The sequence below is a fragment of the Myxine glutinosa genome, chromosome 4 (genome assembly GCF_964187855.1).
Source record: "Myxine glutinosa chromosome 4, kmMyxGlut1.1, whole genome shotgun sequence".
NCBI classification, from domain to species: domain Eukaryota; kingdom Metazoa; phylum Chordata; class Myxini; order Myxiniformes; family Myxinidae; genus Myxine; species Myxine glutinosa.
Window position 1 is genome coordinate 32,348,433 of NC_136264.1, and position 21,552 is coordinate 32,369,984.

Here is a 21,552-nt window from a genome sequence, read left to right on the forward strand (position 1 = left end):
GCTCATTGGCTCATGCTAATGTTGCGGATATGGGATTTGGCCTCCATCCATATCCATTCCATATTCCACAATTCGGAATGTATACAGCACGATATTCCAATATTCCATTCCATATCCATTCCACATTTGGCATATCCATATCCCGATCCATATCCAAGGCATGGCCTTGTGCGAACACGGCGGCCATTCCACTCGGTCAAGCAACATCTAAGTCGTGTCCGTAACACTATATATCGATATATAGCATGGTTTTTGGAAGTGTTATGAATGTGATTTGTGTTCTACAGTGTTTAAGTTTACAATTAAATTTAAATAAAGGTTTAAAGAGGTTTAAAAGCGTACAAATAAATTAATTCCGGCTTTTACCATGGTTTTCTCCAGGATCTATAGCATCATCCTATCTAACACGTTACATTAGTTCCTCATGCCTGTTGTATGTGTCCATGGTGATGTCCTTAAAACGGTGTGTTTTCTGTTTGGAATTATTTTCAATTTTCTTTGATTGCCAGGCAGGCAGACAGAGTAAAAATATTGTTATGACTTTTGGGGTAGAGTGATATATGGATCAGGTAGATCTGTGTCGGTATCATGCTCCGACTGTCGTGAAGAAGAAGAACCATTTCGATGTACATAAGTAGAAGACCTGTTTAACCCGGATGTCAGATTAAGCTCGTATATTTGTGGTCATACAAGGATGGCCTTGTGTTAACTAGAGTAGGGATTATGTTAATTCCCCGGTCCGTGAGACCTTGTGATTTATCCTTTGTCCCGTATGGCAACGCACTAGACACGTAGAGCAGGAAAGGCCCATTAGCACCACACATGTTAATTAAATTCCCCCCACAATAAAACTCACCGGAAGTGCAGGCAGGAATCGCCCACGCATTGCACCAACATGGCTATAAAACATTGCACAGGCAGGCCGAAAGCCACAACCAGAAGGACACGCTATTGGGCAGGAGTCGACCAATGAAAGGCCAGAGTAAGGAAGGACTTGCAATTGGCCAGGGGCGGAGCAAGGAGCGACCCGCTGATTGGTAGAAGGAAGCGACGGACTGATTGGCCACCGACCGATGGCATGAGGAGGAGAGCGTGAAGCGCTCAGCCAATGGTGAAGGACTAACGTGGGAAGAACATTCTAGAGGTTGAGAGGCGACGGACTGATTGGAAGGGAGGATCGATGATGTCAGACCACGGGTGATAAAAGAACTCCCTGGCCGACATTTTCTCTCTCCCTCGTGCGACGCTCTTCCCTCCTCCTCTTGCTACCTTCCTGACACTGTCCTCTGCCCTCGGCTCGTGTACCTCGTTCCAGACCTCGCGAGAAACGATACCAGGACAGCGGGCTCCAGGCAGCGATTGGAGACGCCACCAGGAGACGTGCCGAGTTTTGCAGACGGAGAGCGGCAGTTTTGCCAGGCAGAAACGACGCGTGGACGAGCTCTACTTGCTGCTGGAGCATGACGAGGCCGAGGTGGGTGAGACGCCGGCGAGGCCTCGCAGCGAGTGGAACCGAGTGGACTGCGGCCTTCTCCCCGTGTGGGAACGGGGGGCCTGAACGATTTTCGGACAAGGTTCAAGCCGCTCACAGCTAAGTGCACGATAATCCCACACCATTATTTTTTCTAGTTTATTTCGTCCTGTGTCTGTGTGCAAGTCTAGTGTGTGGGATCCCAAATTAGGTTTTAATTTTATCGTCGCGTTTCTCTTGTCCCGGAATTCCGTTAGAATAAATCTTTTCATTGTTTTCTTTTTACATTTTAACCCGTTCCTGTTTGAGTTACTTTTGGAAGGGTGAAGACATCATCAAGGCCGTCCAGGTAAGTTGGTACTCTTCTTCCTCCTCGCGTATTGGCCACCATCAATTGGAGTTGAACGCCTTCATTAACGCTCGTTTCCATCCGTGGCTTACTATCGGTCTTAACTGAGAGCAGTCACGGGACAATATTAAGTCACTTCTCTCTGTGCATTTGTGATCAGAACAAACTCATAGACAAAGTACCGTGAAACGGTAAATTTGTTTTCCGATTCATGTTTCCATTCATATTCAAAATATAACATTCAATTGAAATTAAGTTGTTCCTCAATCATAAACTGACATTTGTAGACTGAGAGAGACGGACAGACACAAACCAGTTGCTTTTCACTTCGCGTGCGTGGGTTCATCACACTATTTTGGCTACATTTGCAATCTGGAGAGGATCAATACCATAGTCCCTGAGAAGGTCTGCTCCATCGTTATCAAACAGGAAAAACAAACTCGTACCCCAACGATGTTTACTGGTGTGTGCGGAGAGGTCAGGTACTTGTGCGTCTGCGGAGATCAGGCAGTTGTGATATAATTTCATCCTCAAGTCTTGTTGCTGCACATTTTCATCACCTGTACCTCGTGTCCTCAATCAGTTATTGTGCAACTGGACCAGATATGCCAACCTCAACATTGGTCTGTCTTCCTCACACCAAGATTCATCAATATGTGCAATCAGCTTGCAAGTACAACCAGCTCTCTTGACTTTAGTTTTTCCTTTACAAGAGTGAGGCTCATGAAAGAGCTAGGTGTAGCAGACAGTGCGGTAGTGGGGCAAAAATTTGGCACAACTACCAAGGGGATAAATGAACAGGAAAGGGAGAGAGGGAAGAGGGTTGGGGATAGACACTGGAATCAGGAAGTAAAAGAGTTTGGTTGAAAGGGCTCATTGGGAGAGGGAGAGGGGTGCAATAAAGATCATGTGTCAACATGGAGGCTGACGTGAGGTGGCAGAGCAATGTCTACTTGAAGGCCTGGAGGAAAGATTGGGAAAGAATGGCCTCTGAAAGGTGGTTCCATAGATGGGAGAAGTGAGGAAGAAAGGAGTTGACGTGTGCAGTTAGCCTGGATTTTAATTTCCACAAGAATTCCGCTGTAACTTTTCCTAGATTTTCAGTGTTCAAACTAGTGTACAAACACGGCCCTTTTGTAAGTGAAGCCACGGGACTATGATCCGTGAATTGTTACTGTTTTTCAGGTGTTGCTCTCAATACCATTTTTCATCGGGTCTTCTCCACTCTACAGATTTATTTTTTTTAAATCAGGCCTTGTCCACTCCATGGTTGGAAGGATGGCCTAGAGGTATGCACACTTGCTTCTAAGCTTTCTAACCTGAGTTTGAATCCCGAGCCAACTATATACTGTCATCCTGGTGTTACGCAGGCCGTCCCTTGGATGGACGCTAAACGAACATGTCTGCCAGAATTCGTTGGTGGATGCTAAAGACCCTACATTGTCCTTTGTGAAGAGTTGGCAAACCTATCCAGCACCATGGCCAAATTCCAAATTCCTGCCCCAACTATTGCTGGGAAGGCAATGGCAAACACCCTAGTATAACCCAGCGAGCTCAGTAAGTCGCTCGGCACTGACGCTTTGTAACACAATATGGTACATCAGACCCAGATGAATGTTGTGCGAACTTTTTATATTATACAGAAATGTAAATCTGTCCCTCATCATTTCATAATCGATGTTTTTATTGTTAAAGTAATCACATTGAAGTGTAACTGTTTGTTGGGCTAATTGGTGTTTTTGCATTCCTCTTCATTTCCCTTGACTTCCTTTCCTGGTCCATCTTCTGTGGAAACAAAATTGTGCAATTAGAAAAATGTTATTAATTCAATACAAGTCAGGAGACGACGATGGTTCACGAGCGAGCGGTATTCAATGACAAAGGACGGACTATAACCGAAACGGGCCCGGACTGGGGGGGTCGGGGGCCCACGTGGCAGGTGTCTGCCCCCGACATACGGTGTACATACCTATATACAAAGGGCCCCAATGCACTGCGTGCGCAGGCCTTTAAGAGCCAAACGAAGGTTACTGACCTTGAAATGAGATAGAAAATAATGTATAATCAGTTATGAGGTTAGTTAGCTGCACAATACCGAAAATGCGGTTCAATTCCGACAACTTTGAAAATTTGACCTTTGTGACCTTTAAAGGTCGAATATTCTGAAATTTGTTGGAAAACTTGTATTTCATGATGTATGTGATAATATAGGATCATGTACGACATTTCGCCCGATCAGGAAGCGAACAATGTAATAAAACCATCAAAAATCGACTTTTCTAAATTTCGTGACCTTGTGACCTTGACCTTGGGGCGAAAATGAAAAATCGAGCTCCGTGGGGCTAGACACATGACATTGGCCTAACCAAATACCGAAACCCCTGTCAGATTCCACCAAACCCCTCGGAGAAGATGTAGCTTGAACTCGATTACCCCCTAAAAAGACATCTTTTTTTGGGCGTCGCTCCGCCCACAATGGGTGCAATACGCCCACTCTAGGCAGGACACAACTAGATCATGATATCAACCTCCCACCCAAGTTTCATCAAGATCGGATGATATAATCGGGTAGTTATGCTGCGGACAGACAGACACAGACACACAGACACACAGACAGACACACACCCATGACGAATATAGTGGTCACTCTGTTTGATAACTCGTGAACCAATATGTAAGTGTATATATACTGTATACACACACACACACACACACACACACACACACACACACACACACACACACACACACACACACACACACACACACACACACACACACACACACACGCTATAAACCTCATATTTCATTACAGATGGCTTTACAAACTTAGATTTAAGTGAAGCAGCACATGGCAAACAACAACCAAAGAACCTGCAGGGGAAATGATCATGGAGGTCTTGTTTGTTGGAAGAGTCCATCTCCCCAAATCCATCTGTTGTCATTACAAGTGTGTACACACAGACACGGACACAATTCTTCTCAAGATCATTCTGCTGAACTGCATCTACATGAGTGTTCAGTGTGGTAACCTCGACACCCTGAGACACAGCGGCAACCTGTTTCATTCAAGGTTGGTTCTCTGTTATGGAAATATTCACAAAAACAACAACAACAACATGCATTTTAAAAGGCCATTTTCCCTGCTAGAGCGGGGGTTAGCCTTGCGGTCCCCATGACAATCTTCTCCATTTTGCCCTATTTTCTGCATCTCTCCTTGTTAACCCCCTTGCCCGCATTTCTTCTTCCACCATCTTCAGCCAAGTCTTTCTCGGTCTTCCCCGTCTTCTACTTCCTTCTACATTCATTTCCATCACTCTTCTCAACCAGTCACTTTCATCCTTCCTCAACACATGACCAAACCATCTCAACCTGTTCCTCTTCACAGCATCAATCACAGGCTCTATTCCCATCATCTTTCGCAATTCATCATTTGTCTTCCTCTCTCTCAACGATACTCCGCACATCCGTCGAACCATTCGCATTTCCACCCTTTCCATCCTTCGTTGCTGCTCGACGTTCATTACCCATGTCTCGCTCCCATAAATCATAACACTTCTCACACATGCAGCATACACCTTTCCCTTCAGCTTCAACGACACTCCCCTCATCATCAGCACACCACTCAATTCCCGAAACTTCTTCCATGCACATCTCACTCGAGCAACCGTTGCCGAGTCTGATCCACCTTCTCCATTCAGCATGTCTCCGAGGTAGCAAAATGTTTTCACACCTTCCAGTTTCACGCTGTCTCCAAGATCCAACTCAACATTTCCTCCATCTGCAGCTCCCTCTGTGCACACCTTACATTTGAATGTAGCTGCCACACTGGTTAATGACCCTCTCAGACCACTACATTTTTGATGAACCCACTCAGCACACATTGTACACTGAATGGAGTTCACTCCGACACCCTTCCTACACACAGCACAGGGCCACTTCCCAGTTCTTTCCACCTCACCACATGCTTTACCACTTGCCATCACCTTCATCTTTCCGATATTCACCTTCAGACCTTTTGTCTCCATACATTCCTTCCACGTGTTCATCTTTTCCTTCAGTCCATCCATACTTTCCGCAATCAACACCAGATCATCTGCATACAACAACTCACACGGTAAACCCTCCTTTACGTTCTGAGCCAGCACCTCCATCACAGCTACAAATAGTAGTGGACTTAGTACCAACCCCTGATGCACTCCCACCTTCATCCCAAACTCACCACTGTTCCCGTCCTTCGTCCTTACAGCTGTGCGCGCTCTTTTGTACATTGCCATCACTACTCTGATCAACCATTCCTCCACTCCTAACTTCCTCAATGCCCATGTCAATACTTTGCGTGGAACCCGATCGAATGCTTTCTCCAGATCAACAAACCCAAGAAACAACCTCCTCCTCTTCTCCATGTCCTTCTCCTGCAACTGCCTCACAATGAAAAGCGCGTCTGTCGTTCCTCTTCCTGGCATGAATCCAAACTGCATTTCGTCGATCTTCACTTTCTTCCTTATCCTCCTCTCCAACACCCTTTCCAATACCTTCATTCCATGCTCCAATAACTTTATCGCTCGGTACAAGCCACACTCCAGAGGGTCACCTTTCCCCTTGTATAGAGGGACGAGGGTACTCAGTTCCCAATCCACTGGAATGTGGCCTTCTTTCACCACCAGATTACAGATCTCTGTCATTCTCTTCACACCCCAACTTCCTGCTGCCTTCAACATATCTCCCACAACTCCCGTCAGCCCTCCCGCTTTTCTACCCTTCATTGCTTTTATCGCTTCCTCAACTTCCTTCTCAGTTATCTTCTCTGCCGGTCCTAAAACTGGGTTACTCTCTATGTTGCCATCCCATTCATTCTCTGTATTCAACAGCATTTCCATATATCTTTTCCATCTTCCTTTAATTCCATCTGGGTCGACAACGATTTGTCCCACTTCATCCTTCAAGCAACTCACCCCCATCACATCACACCTCTCTTTCGCTATCTGCTTTGCAATCCTGAATACTGCTTTCTGACCCTCTTCCGAATCCAAGCGTTCTCCGAACATTTTCCTACATGCCTCCTGCGCCTTTGCTACCTCTTTCTTTGCAGCCTTCCTGGCTGCCTTATAACTTTCATGCTCTGCTGTTTCTGCTCCCGTACCCTTCGCCTTCTGCCACTCCTTGAACTTCTTCCTCTTCTCGTCAATCCTCTTTCCAACTTCATCATCCCACCACCACGTTTCCGAGTGCCTCGGTGGTCCTTTTGTCCATCCACATACCTCACCAACGGCTCCCAACAGACTAGCTTTCATTGACATCCAACCACTTTCAAGCTCAACCACAGCATCCTCGACCCTACTCAGCCTCTCTTTTAATGCCTCCCTTACTAGTCAGGCAGATAGGTGTAACAATTGTGGGTTTATACGTACAAGCATGAAATTTGGCACAGTCATAGATAATAGTCTAATGAATAATTCCAGATATGGACCCACCGCGAAAACGTCCTATGGTAGCCGTGGCGGCCATTTTACAAAATGGCCGCTTTTAGTCTAGTGGCTAGATAGGGGTCTCGTGCACCCCCCCGAAATATACTTCTCATTGGTGTCTATAGATAGGAAAAAATGTGTAGAAAATGATTTGCTATGTTAAATAGTTGAAAAAATGTCCCACGTATCATTTTTATGCAAATTAGTGCAAATTAGCAAATTAAGTAAAGTGCAAATTAGCAAATTAAATAAAGTTTTTATTTATTTATTGCAACTTGTTATCGTATCTTATCTTTTTTTTCAGTTGGTGTTTCGAACAGCGAAATGTCTAAGAGTTATCAGCTAGTGGATCCACTGCAACCTGGACAATCAAAGGCGCAGGTACAGACGGATTGGAACAAGTGCGTTTTGTGCCAAAAAATCACACGAGAAAGTTTGCAATGCCCAGCAGAATCAAAACGGCACGATGTTGGAGTTGGTTATTCTACCATTGCCTTCAACATCAGACGTTTCAATGAACTTCACGAATTACCGATGCCACTAGAATTAGGACGCCTTGATGACGGGAATGGCATTGAAGCTACGTTTCTGGAGAACAATGCCAAGTGGCACAAATCTTGCCATACAAAATTCAATAATATAAAACTACAACGAGCAGAAAAAAGGAAATGCACACAGGGTTGCGACCCTGATGCTACTCCATCCAAGAAATACACTCGTCAAGTCGCTCATCATGAAGTGGCAGCATCGGATGTCTGTTTTTTATGCGAAGATGTGTCAACTTCCGAACCACTCCGTGAGGCATCAACTTTTCGTCTAGACTCACGCGTACGAAGATGTGCCTTAGACCTGCAGGACGAGAGGCTACTTGCAAAATTGAGTGCTGGGGACATGGTCGCAAAAGATGCAAAATATCATCCAAGGTGTCTTGTTTCACTTTACAACAAAACTAAATCATTACAAGATAAACAGAAGATGGACACAACTGATAAAGTCAACCATGGGATTGCACTAGCCGAGTTGCTGTCATTTATCGATGAAACAAGAATAGATGAAGAGCATGCCCCTGTCTTTAAACTTGCAGATCTCGTCAAACTTTATTCTAATCGTCTAGAACAACTTGGAGTGGAGCAGCTTGTCAGACAACATAGCACAGAGTTAAAAAATCGTATCCTGGCCCAAATCCCAGACCTTACGGCTCATAAGGAAGGGCGTGATATACTACTTGCATTTGATAAAGATGTAGGACCTGCCCTCCGTAAAGTCTGCAAAGAAGACTACGATGACGAAGCCATATGTCTTGCAAGGGCAGCGGAGATACTACGTAGAGAAATGTTCCAAACTGCAGCTACATTCACAGGTTCATTTGATGAGGACTGCCAAGTAAAATCAGTACCTCAGTCACTGTTGACTTTGGTGTCCATGATCCTCGACGGCCCCAACATCAAGTCTCAATCAGGTGATGGTGTAACCCAAGCAACCCTCAGCACAGCTCAGTTGTTGCAGTACAATAGCTCCATCCGTCGCAGAGTGGGAAGTACTACTGTGCGTCACAACAAAGACAGAGAAACCCCATTGCCCATCTACGTGGGACTCACAGTCCATGCAAGAACTCGGAAACGTGACCTCATGGAGATGCTGTTTGATCTCGGACTGTCCATCTCCTATGACCGAGTGATGGCAATCTCCACATCCATGGGAAACAGAGTGTGTGAGCAGTATCACCGAGATGAGGTAGTGTGTCCACCCAATCTACGCGAGGGCTTATTCACAACGGCAGCGGTTGATAATATCGACCACAATCCGAGCTCCACAACGTCGACAGATTCCTTTCACGGTACTGGGATATCACTTTTCCAGCACCCCAGTCTGCAAAATAATGGGACGGACCGCAGGGAACACAGCATCCTCGAACAGCCATCTATTACCACTACACTGTCAGAGCTCCCAGAGTCCTACACCTGTGTTCGTCCGCTGGTGTTACCTCGGAAGGATCCTCCACTCCCAAAGGCTGATGGTCCATTGAAGAGTGATGGGCAGGAGATCACCCAGGCATTGCACCAAGAGTATGGGTGAGTACTTGTAACATTCTAACATAATACCATGCCATAAGAACGTGATGCAATAACATTATTGTTATACCATGAGTAAATGTTTGCTTGTTTTCTGACAATTCTAATGTACTTTGCTTAATTTACAGATGGCTGGATACTGTGAAACAGAGGTATCAAGAAATCCCACAAAGTGACAGTAACTTATCATGGGCAACCTACCATGCCAGTAAGGAGTCAGGACAAGATAATCTGCCGGCGATCACAGCACTACTTCCCCTCTTTCCGGACAACTCCAAGTCTGTTGGTATGATACGGCACTCCATGGACGTGATTTAAAAAGCTGTGATGGAAGTCAACCAAGGACAGAAACCAGTGATCACTGTGGATCAACCACTCTACACCATCTCCAAGCAGATACAGTGGACTTGGCCATCAATGTACGGGGAAGATCATTTCGTCATCATCTTGGGAGGGCTGCATATAGAGATGGCTGGACTAAAAGTGATCGGAGACTGGCTGGAAGATGCTGGATGGGTGGAAGCCCTGGTTCAGGCCAAAGTTGCTTCTCCTGGAACTGCAGATTCATTTCTGCATGCATCTCATGTTACAAGAACCAGACATGCGCATCAAGTGACAGCAAGCAGCTTATATATCCTACTGACAAAATCTTACGCCCATTACACAGAGTCTCTGGAGTCTGAAAGCCATCCTGAATCCTTTGATGACTGGTGTGGTCAACGAATTCGAGATGTGCCACAGTTCCAATTCTGGCACATCACTCTTCAACTGGAAGTCCTCCTCTTAACGTTTGTCAAGTCACTGAGGACAGCAAACTTCCCCCTGTACATGGACAGCCTCACACAGCTTGCACCATGATTTTTCAGCATGGACCACACCAACTATGCACGATGGGTGCCTGTCCACATTCGAGACATTATGAGTCTTAGCAAGTCACACCCAGATATTGCTACTGAATTCACCAATGGCAAATTCACAGTTCACAAGACAAAACGCGTTTTCTCATCTATGGCCATTGACCAGGCTCATGAGCAAAATAATGCTGCTGTGAAGAGTGACGGTGGTGCTGTTGGACTCACTCAAAATCCAAATGCTCTTAGAAGATGGATGGTGGCTGGGCCGGAACTGGTTAGAATGACTACCGAGTTTGAAGCATCCATGGAGGGAAGGAAAATAAGGATTAATCAAGACACACGCCACCATGAGCAAACATATTGTTACTGATCGCGGTTTAGATGTTACTTTGCCGAGCGAAGGCTCCGCGACCGAACAGTTGTTCCCCGACTCACCCGATTCACCCAGAACTTTGGCCGTATCGCACCGCAGCTGCCCAATCTGGAAAACTCTAAAACGACGAAATGCAAAGAGGAAAAGGAATAAAACGAGAAGACGGACAGAAGAGTAATTGGATTTATTGTACACACAAGCAAAAAGAGAGCAGTCACGTTTATTTACAACACATAAGACGCAGGTGACACAGTGCAAATACTAGCTTATACAGACTTAATTAACCCAGGGACAGAACAAACAAAACAAACTCACGTACACAAGAAGGGTGGAAAGGCAGGAGGTGGATGGCTGGAGGGAGAGGAAGGTCCAAGGGGGTCCTGCAGCACGATCGGCGCGTTTAGCAGCCGCCGTTCCGTCACGGCCTTGCTCAAAACCGCCGTCCAGGCCCCAAGTGGCTGTTGGGTGTTGTTGCTGCTGTGGCCTCCGCTGCTTTCCCAGGACTTGTCTGACTCGTCTGGTCCAAACCCTCAACTCTTTCTTGGTCCACTCACTCCTCACCACCGACTCCTCACCGCAACCAACGCAACCAACTGACCACCACCACCGACTCCTCACCGCAACCAACGCAACCAACTAACCACCAACTGACCACACAACGCTTCTTGCGCGCGCGCCTTTATAGCGCCTCCAGCGATCAAGCCGCCGGCCTTCAGGACACGCCCATCGGTGTGCTCACCTCGGCCCTGGTTGGTCATGCGACCCTCTGGCTCCGCCCTTGATGACGACGGGCGGGCACGCCCCTCTTCCCCGACCCGAGCACTTGTTCAATGGTGGTTTTGGAGGGGAGGTAATTGGCAATCGAGGCTCGGCAATGACGAAAGGGGATGTGAAAGGAAACGGAGATTTTGGGGATGGGAATGAAAGGGGATCTATTCTCTTTCACTGGTGCAATGGAGTACTTCAATTAATGGGAGACACAGCCTTACTCTAAAACACAGAATAAGATATAACTATCGAACAGGGGTATTCTATTATTGGCTGACGTGTATGCTTGTGGACTAATTATGGGATGCCCTTTCACCTTTACACAGCTCCGGAGGCAGGGGGCGCAGAATAAACAATAATAATAATAATAAAGCACACAATCAAAAAAAATATACAGTCCTCATATCCGCAACAATATAGTTCACAGGTAATCTTTACTCAACATGTCAAACGTCTGGTTGAAGTAATAGAGGAAATGGGAAACCCCTTCCTAGAAGAGAGTACAGACTTGCTGCGGCTGGACACGAGAGACATTGCTGACCCAACTGTTGTTTCTACTGTTCAACAGGCTGAGGAGATAGGTAAGCAACAGTACAAGACCTTCGTAGCAGACCGTCTACTGGAGCGAACCGTACCTCTTACTGAGCCAATAAAGAAGAATAAACTCCCATTGTTTAGTCGATCGTCTCCAAGAGAGAAATCCAAGACAAGTTTGCAAGTAACTTCGCTAAAGAGTGACTGCTCTTTATTCTCAAGACTCTACATTGCGTCTCAAACACGAGATGGTGATCTTGCAGAATTTTTCCGCCATGAAAACCAAGCATGTCCCCCGTCTTTATCTCAGCTTGGGAAGTTACGACTGGGAACCAAATCAGATCTATTGGTGTGTCTAGAGAGTTGCGCAGAGGTCAGAGGTGATGCTCCAAAACCAGATACTGACGTCACTATCCTTGACGGGGCAGTGTTGGTGAACGTTCTGAAACCAGTTGCTGCCAAAACCTTTGATGATTATGCGCTGAAAGTATTCTTGCCACACATACAAGGTCACTTGCAAAGAGCCTGTCGTGTGGATATAGTCTGGGACCAGTACCGTGACAACAGCCTGAAATCTCAAGCCAGGGACAAACGTGGGAAAGGCATTCGAAGGAGAGTTGACGGATCCACTGTTATTCCAGGAAATTGGCAGCAGTTCCTGAGAATTGATGCAAACAAAACAGAACTGTTTGCCTTCTTGACAAAACACATCACACATCTTGTATCAGATAAGCAGATAGTCACCACGGATGGTTCAGATGTGACGTGCATTCCCGCACGCGACACCAGTCATCTTGCCCCATGTGACCATGAGGAGGCTGATACACGAATGATGATACATCTCGCGGATGCAGTCCGTGATGGATTTCAGAAAATTCTTCTGCGTACGGTGGATACAGATATAGTGGTATTGGCTGTGGCAGCAACAACCAAGCTCAAAATCCAGGAGCTTTGGGTGGCCTTTGGGACAGGCCAGCACTTCAGGTATATTCCAGCACATGAAATTGCAGCATTCCTCAGACCAGATAAGTCACAGGCCCTCCCGATGTTCCATGCATACACAGGGTGTGACACAGTCTCGTCATTTAATACACGGGGCAAGAATACAGCCTGGGATACCTGGAAAGTATTTGACGAATTGACGCCAGCATTAGTTCATCTCTCCACGGGGACAGCAGACATCTCTGATGACGTTGTGGCAGTGCTCGAGCGGTTCACCATTCTTCTCTACGATCGCACCAGCAATCTCGTCAACATAGACGAAGCTCGACAGGCACTCTTCACGAAGAAAGGACGAGCCATGCAAGCTATTCCCCCTACCAGAGGAGCCCTGGTACAACAAATCAAGAGGGCTGTGTACACTGGTGGCCACTGCTGGGGAAACATGCTCAAGGTTGTTATGGATCTGCCTTCACCTAGGGATTGGGGATGGATCGATCCCCACAACTGGAAACCCCTGTGGTCCATGCTTCCTGAAGCCAGCATTTCATCAAGGGAGCCGATTTGTTGTAAATGCAAAAAGGGTTGCAAGGGACGATGCAAGTGCAAACAAGCTAGTTTGAAATGTACCGCTTTGTGCCAGTGTGGTGGAGAAAATTGTGACGTATAAACAAGATCAAACTGGAACTATCTAGTAATATAAGTTACCGTTACAGTGCTTGGTGGGTTAATTGACATTGCTGGCAACACGAATGCAAATTGTGGTCATTTGGAGAATACAATTATGGCATATATGTGTATCTAGAGTCATTTCATTAGAACATAAAGAAGCATTTGTGTCGTCCGGTAAAAAATAATCGCGGTCAAAACGGCCATTTTGTAAAATGGCCGCCATGGCTACCATAGGACGTTTTCGCGGTGGATCCATATCTGGAATTATTCATTAGATTATTATCTATGACTGTGCCAAATTTCATGCTTGTACGTCTAAACCCACAATTCTTATGATGGATACACCTATCTGCCTGACTATACTGTCACCTCTTTCAACCTCCACACCTTCATTCTCGGTTGGTACTTCACCCACCGAGCTCTCCTCGCACCTTTCACCCTTACGTCGCAGACAACCAAGTGGTGCTGTGAAACAGCCTCCTCCCCCGGGATCACCTTTGTGTCCCGGAGGTGCCCCCTATCTCGCCTACGCACCATCAGGTAGTCAACGGTTGTCGTCGACCCACCTGACGTGTATGTAACAAGCTTATTATCCTCTTTCTGGAACTGAGTATTACAAATCAACAAATCAGCTCCATCAGCAAACTCCAAAATCCTTTCACCTTCTCCATTCCTCACACCATATCCGTAACCCCCATGAACTCCGTCAAAACCATCCATACTCCTTCCCACATGTCCATTTAGGTCTCCTCCTACCACAACAACTTCCTCATCTTTCACGTTTTCCATCAGCTTCTCTATCGCACACCATAACTTGTCCTTCTCTTCATCGCTTCGACCAACCTGCGGAGCATATCCCGAGATGACGTTCACCAAGAGCTTTCCAATCATCATTTTCACCATCATCAACCTATCACTCACTCTAGTCACACTCACCACACTGTCTACAAACTCCTCAGAAAACAGGACACCAACACCATTCACGCCCTCCAGGCACCCTTGCCACACAAACTTGTATTTCTGTCCCTGCCTACCCTTCACCATTCTCACACCACTTCCCTTCCATCTCGTCTCTTGCACACAACATATGTCCACTCTTCTTCTGACCAATACTTCCACCACTTCTCCTGATCTCCTTGTCATTGTCCCTACATTCCATGTCCCAAACCTCAGAAACCGATCTCCACTTCGGGCTGTACCCTGCCCACATGTAGTTGTAATTGTCATGGTTCTCTTTTTGAGGCAATGTTTTTATGGCCGGATGCCCTTCCTGACGCCAACCCTCTTAGTCGCCTCTTACGACACGCAGGGATACGGCGTACCTATTCTTATCCAGGGTACACACTGGGGGAAATATTCATAACTGGTTGTAATTACCCTGATGCTCCACGACCACCACCACCAGGACCACCAAGACCACCATGAGGAGGAAATTTCCATAGGTATCAAACTTGTGTCCGAAATTGGGTGTTTATCTTTGAATGTCCATCGAAGGATGCAATTCATGTACCGTACATCTTCCTTTGAAGCACATGTAAGCTTGCTATTCCATCTTCTTGCACTCCCTTGTTTCATATTGTTACGGATCTCTCCGTCAGCCTTCTCCCCTTAAGAATGGGGAGGGGGGGTCAATCCCCTTGTCCACGACTGACCGACGTGAGTCCTGGGGGTCCCAACGCTCCTCCCGGTCGGGAGCAGCCAGGGTATTTGGTCTACAAAAAGTCCCAAGGACCTGAGTGCCACTCCTGCCCGCGAGCTAGGGAGGGACTCCCGCTCGAACCCCGGTTTTAGATGTTATAATTGCCGAGCGGTGTTAGCAACCCGACGTTCGAGCCATTAGCAGAGACTAACCCGATCCTGAACGTTGGCCAAATCGTGCCACAGGTATTCAATTGGGAAAAGACAAAGACGAACGATGTGAAGAAGAAGAAGACAAAAGGTTGGAAATACAAATATAATTTATTACTACTATTATGTACAATCAAAAGAAACCAAGGAAGGAGGAAGGATAATAAAATAAAGGCAGAAACAGAGACGGACCAGAAGGACACAGTGCAACGCTAGCTTACCGATGGCAGTCTTACTTACAACCCCAGGACAGAACAAACAAAACAAACTCACGTACACAAGAGGATGGAATGGCAGGAATGGTTTGGAGGGATGAGCAGGTGGAATCACAGGGCACAGCGAGCAGGTCCACTCCGGGCGGGACGCGAGGAGCCGGCACCTCCAAGTATTTGGCTGTACACCGCGCACCGGCAGGTTGGTTCACAGCAGCGCGTCAGGGCTCCGTGCGGTAGGTTGAAACGGGGCTGGTTGAAGTGGCTCTCTGCAGAATTATCGCTTGTGCAGAACTCAGCTGGGTCACGCATCTCCCTCAAAAGGCTTGCGCGCGCGCTTTTATAACGCCTCGGGCGATCAAGCCACCGGCCTCCAGGACACGCCCATCGGTGAGCTCACCTCGGCCTTGATTGGTCGCGAGGGCTCACCGATCCCGCCCCTAGAGGAGGCGTTGGCAAGGCCACGCCTTGTTCCCGGCGCTGGGCCGACTCCTCCCACCTTCTGCTCCGAGATGACCTCGTGGCTAATGGAGTCTTGCGGCGATGGAAAACCACTCGCACCGCTGGGATGAAAACGAAAGGGGACCTAGCTTATTTGACTTCGGTGCAATGCAGTGTCAATTCATGGAAGACGAGGCCTTAATCTAATACACATAATAAGGAGATAACTACTGAACAAGGAGTTCTATGATTGGCTACGTGATTGTATATGGAATAACTACGGGCACAACCTTTGACCTTTATACACCAAATGGAGGAAGGAGGGTGATATTTACAACACACAAAAAAAACACAATTCTCAAATCCATAACACTGCACCCTCCTCCTCTTAGGCACGTCCCGGGCCTATTAACTTTTACCTTGAGTGTGGCACGTAGGTGTAGTTCCCTCTACATTTAACCTGACCCTGAGTGCGACAATTTTAAAACACAAATAAGTATGTCCCGCTGCTGCATTGCACCCTGCCTAACAGATTTACGCCCACAGCTAACCGAATTGCGGAATTGTTTTCAAACTAAACACTTACGGTGGGGGCGCATTATTTACAATGACGCTACTTGTATTTACATAACGCAACCCAGGACCTGCGATTGTTCTTTTGGGGGGGGGGGCGGGGGGGGGGGGGGGGAGACAACCTGTGCTGCATCGACGCACCAAAGCACCATAAAGCACCAATCAGTGCACAGTCACCACAGTTCATAATAAACAGTAAACCCAACAGTGGGTCTTGCTCTTCGGCTCCCTCTGCTGGCTAATGCTCTTTTTTTTTTCTTTCTTTTTTTGTATACAAGATCGAGGCTCGTGAAAGAGCGAACATTAATCACACAGAAAGACAAACAGACACACAAAACAAATAACATCGGGAGCGGTAGACAAGATGGGGAGAGAGGGGGAAGGACACAAACACAACATTTGAGAGCAGGGACCGAGAGACATGGAGACATCGAAAGAACTGTGGGAGGGAGAGGGCTTTGGGGGGAAGGCATGGGAAGGGGGGGGGGGTGGGAGAGGTATAAAACATATGGACACTGCCAAGACTTCCAGGAAAGAAGTTGGAATTTCAAACAAGGTGGATCTGGGGTGAATTAGTGGGGGTAGAAAAGATCAAGGTTTTGGATGGGGGAAGATAAGAGATGGTGGTGAACAGCTGTTTTGAAGACCTGGAGGGAGGAGTGTGATTGAAGTGAGTGTGGGAGTTTGTTCCAGAGGCGGGAGAAAAGAGGAATGAAAGAGTGAAGGTGAGCAGAGAGCCGAGATTTCGGCAGTTTAACCATCAGAGGGTGGCTGGCAGATCTTGTGCGACCTGTAGGAATATTTGGGGGACAGAGCACAGAGAGAGCTGGGGGAGCAAGGCCGGAGAGGAGTCGGTAGAAGACAGAAAGACCACCTACCTGCCTGCGGTGAGTGAGTGAAAGGCCCTCAGAGATAGCTTCATCGCGGGAGATTCCAATGATTCTGAAAGCTTTGGATTCAACAGCGTGAAGCCGAGCCAGGTGTGAGGCAGGAGCACCAGCCCATAGGGGAGAACAGTATTCCATTGAGCTGCGGATGAAAGCCTTGTATGTGGTGAGGAGCTCAGGTGTGCCTAGGAAGGACTTCGCACGACGGAGGATGCCCAGTCGGCGACTGGCTTTGGAGGCTAGCTTGGAAATGTGGTTTTCCCAAGAAAGATCATGGCAGATGGTGAGACCCAAAAGCTTGAGCGACAGAACTTCTTGGAGAGGATTGTTGAGAAAGTAGATGGGAGGGTTGTCCAGTCGATCTTTTCGGAGAGACATAGTAAGAGTGTGAGATTTGTCAGGATTGAAAGACATGTTCCACATGTTTGACCAGTCTGTGATTTTGTCCAGGTCTTCAGAGAGTGAGGAGGCTGCAGACTGCCGATCTGAGGGAAGAGGAATGGAGCGGCAGAGAGTGGAGTCATCAGCAAAGAGATACAGAGGATTTTCCAGAGAGTCGGAGAGATCATTGATAAAGACCAGAAAAAGCACAGGGCCCAGCACACTGCCTTGGGGAACTCCAGCCTGAACGGGAAGGGGAGATGAGAGAAATCCATTCAGGGCCACACGTTGACTACGACCAGAGAGGAAGTCCGCAAGCCATGCATGGAGATTTCCATGGATACCATAGGAGGAGAGTTTGGTGAGCAGAGCTGGGTGCCAGACCGTATCGAAGGCACGTGATATGTCAAGGGAGACAGCTCTGATTTCCTGTTTGGCATTGAGGACCTCCATCCATTGTTGAGACAGCAGAAGCAGCATGTCCAGAGTAGAGTGACCTGGTCTGAAACCAAATTGATTATCAGAGATCAAGCCATTGGAGAAGAGGAAAGATTTCATATCCGAAGCAATGATGGATTCCATGACTTTGCTGATAATTGGGAGCAGGCTGATTGGTCTGTAGTTGCAAGGATCTGTTTTTGCACCTTTTTTGTGTAAAGCGGTAATGTTTGCTGATTTCCAGGATGCTGGCAGATGACCTTGAGCAAAAGATAGGGTGAAAAGAACAGAGAGAGGGTGAGATAGAGTGGCAGAGCAGGATTTTAGGACCCGTGGGCTGATGCCATCTGCTCTTCCAGATGTTGTCAACTTGCTCTTCTTACTGGCGGCCTATTTGGACTAATAAAAGTGCACAACCATGTCCATTGTTCTTTTTATTTATGGCCCACAGGGCCGACTAAGTGTGGTTCACCTGTATGGCATAGGTGCCATGTTACCAAGGTCCGCCAGCAAGATCTCGGGCCATCATGGCCGGTTCCAGCAGAGGGGCCATGCCCCAACCCGTGGGGTCCATAAGTGGTGCTCAGCCACAGACATGTGGTCCATACGTGGTGCATCGATGCAGACAGCTGGTTGCGGGAGTTTCGGGCACACAATGGCGGACTCCCGCACGCTCACCTCGGCGCCCAGTGGCGCACAGTCCTCAGGTGGGAGACAAGGGGGGGGGGGGAAGACAGGTGAGCGAGGGGTAAGGTCACAAGGGTACACATCAACATGGCAATGCAAGACGAGGTGCGTACGGAGAGCGAAGTGAGAAAGCTCATCCCTACCGTACGTCACCCCCCCCCCCCCCCCCCGTTACCTACTCTACCCTTGCCCTTACCCCATATGTACAAAAATCTACACATTTATAAATTCGTCACTACTGTCACATCTTCCCCATATTTCCCCTAATACCAAATTCGTCCCCACAATCCCTCTAATTCAAAATTTGCCATCACCAACTCATCATCAATCCTCATAAGGAGGGAGAGATGGAATACAAAGCACAATGTCACGCCCACGTCATGATGCATCTCACAATCCAAACATCTGCACAACAAAATAATAAAAACATGGCATGGTGTGAAGTTCTGTCACCCCAGGTGAGTGGATGTAGATGGTGCGAGGAGATTCCTAATCCTAACTATCTTCTAAATGACATTAACTCACTTACACTACCCGGGGTCTTTCCCTGCCAATCCATTGGCCAACTTACTCTATGCGGTTTTAAGAACCAAATTCCCATTGACCAAACTGTGGTGCTTCATCAATTTTGGGTCTCACTCCCCCGGTTCAACTCCCTGTGCCCTTGCACAATTTCCGGGCTGTCTCGTGTAGCTCTCCCAGCAGGTCTACCCACCTGCACACCTCCACCACTGCAGTTGCCTCCGAGCTTACCTGCTCCTTAACCTAACCTATCTAACTGGGGAAGGCCCTCCTTGGCGCTTACCCCACTCGGTGCCCTCTCTGGCACTGGGTGACCCGGGTCCGTCCTCCGGATCCTCGGGCCCCATCCACAACAACTCTACCGGCTCCCAGAGCCCACCTGCGGCCTCACCTGGCCGACATCCTAACAGTGGCGGAGTGCTCAACCAACTACACACACTAACAGGCTACACGCCCAGCCATTTCCACAACACTAATGCACCCATCCAAGCACCATTCTTCCACCACGCACCACAGATGCCAATATCCAACCACAATTTACCTGTACCCTCTACCTAACACTTAAACTACCCTCCCCGGGTATTCGTGATAGGGGTCCACTCTTCCCCCATCCACCTTCGCACCATCCACTCCACTCCACAGTTTTCACCATACTCACTCCACGACCATCCATTCCATACTCCATCTATTCCACACCATTTATTCCATACAAACATTCTCCATTCACCTGTAGTTGCACACCTGTGCAATCACTCCTACTGGTGTTTCCTGCACCCTCCTTCCTCCCTGGACCATTTGGTCAACACAATACACATCACCATCACTCACTCATACACTGCTCCACACACCTGTTCAGTTGCACACCTGTGCAATCACAATTATTCCTCAGTCACTTTTCACAATACACTTCCGATTCTCAAACACACAGCATCATCTGTTCTACCTGGTTTCCCTGCTAAAACTCGCGCTTCCCCGTCGCCCCTTACATTATTGCGCTTCCTCGTCATTATCATCCAACTACCCTCTCTATGTCCCCGACTACCTGTCCAAAGTTGCTACCTAACCTTACCGTTACCTATGGTCATTTCTAGGTCCCTATACATTATATCCTAACCCTCCCGGGCTAGTTTTCACTGCCAAACCCCATAAACTATAGCTCCTTTGCCCCCTTGTGTGGGATGGCAGAGTTGCCATCCCCCCACATCGGGCATCTCCCACTATCACTATCAATTTTGTCATCAAATTTCAATCACAAATTCCCTATCCCAATTTCGGGTCCAAAACACTATCATCATCACAGTCTACTCACTGGAGCCTCTCGGTGCGCCAATTCATCTCCAAAGCTCGGCTTCGCAAAGCCGCGCAATGAATGTGGGTTGTTCGGTGCCGGCGGTTGGATCCGTCCGGCATTCGGTGCAGGGAAGGAGGTTTACTCGGGCCGAGATCCCAAGGTCCACCTCGGCGCGGAACCTTCCGGTCTCCCGCCTGATGACCAGATCTCGCCCTGCCGGAACGCCGCAACCAAAAGGGGTCGCCGTCCCAACCCTTCGTACCGGGCCGCCCATTCCGCCTAGCGGAGAACGGACGCGGCCGTTCAGCACGCGGCCCAGCGTGGATCGCGTACGGCGGTTCTTTCGAAACCGCCGTGGTTACGATCCCCGCTGGTCCCCGCGGCACACGAAGCCCGACACGAACCGAGGGCTCGCTTCAGCTACAAGTCGAACTAACCGCTATCCCGTTTAGCGTCGATGCTCCACTTGCATGCTCACACCCCGCGTTCTGTTCCTTGCTCACACATCCAGCTGTCTCCATGCTCCTCATCATTGCACCTTCTCTTACACCCCCAGGTGTAAACACACTCATTCCGCTCACAGACTTTGTCACACACCTGACCACCGCACACCTTAGCACACACTCGTCGTTCACACACCTCACCAACACACCTCTTCGCGCCCCCTTCTCGGTCACATCCCCGGTGACAACCACGGGTGTGCACTCACTTGCACACCCAATCACGTGCTTTACTACTACCTCGAGTGTGCATTCCCACACGCCCTCGACCA

At 48.0% G+C, this 21,552-nt stretch overlaps 1 protein-coding gene across 1 annotated transcript in view; it reads right to left on the reverse strand.

Annotated features, from left to right (window-relative positions):
- Nucleotides 1-2,008: 2,008 nt before the first annotated feature.
- The window catches only part of ANO8 (anoctamin 8), a 90,870-nt gene continuing 71,326 nt past the window's right edge, over nt 2,009-21,552 (reverse strand). The window contains exons 19-20 of the mRNA XM_078775623.1: nt 3,790-3,855; nt 2,009-3,605 (exon numbers count right to left, since the gene is read on the reverse strand). Coding sequence (XP_078631749.1) covers nt 3,790-3,855 — 66 coding nt within the window. The 3' untranslated portion in view covers nt 2,009-3,605. The remainder of the gene's footprint in view (nt 3,606-3,789; nt 3,856-21,552) is intronic.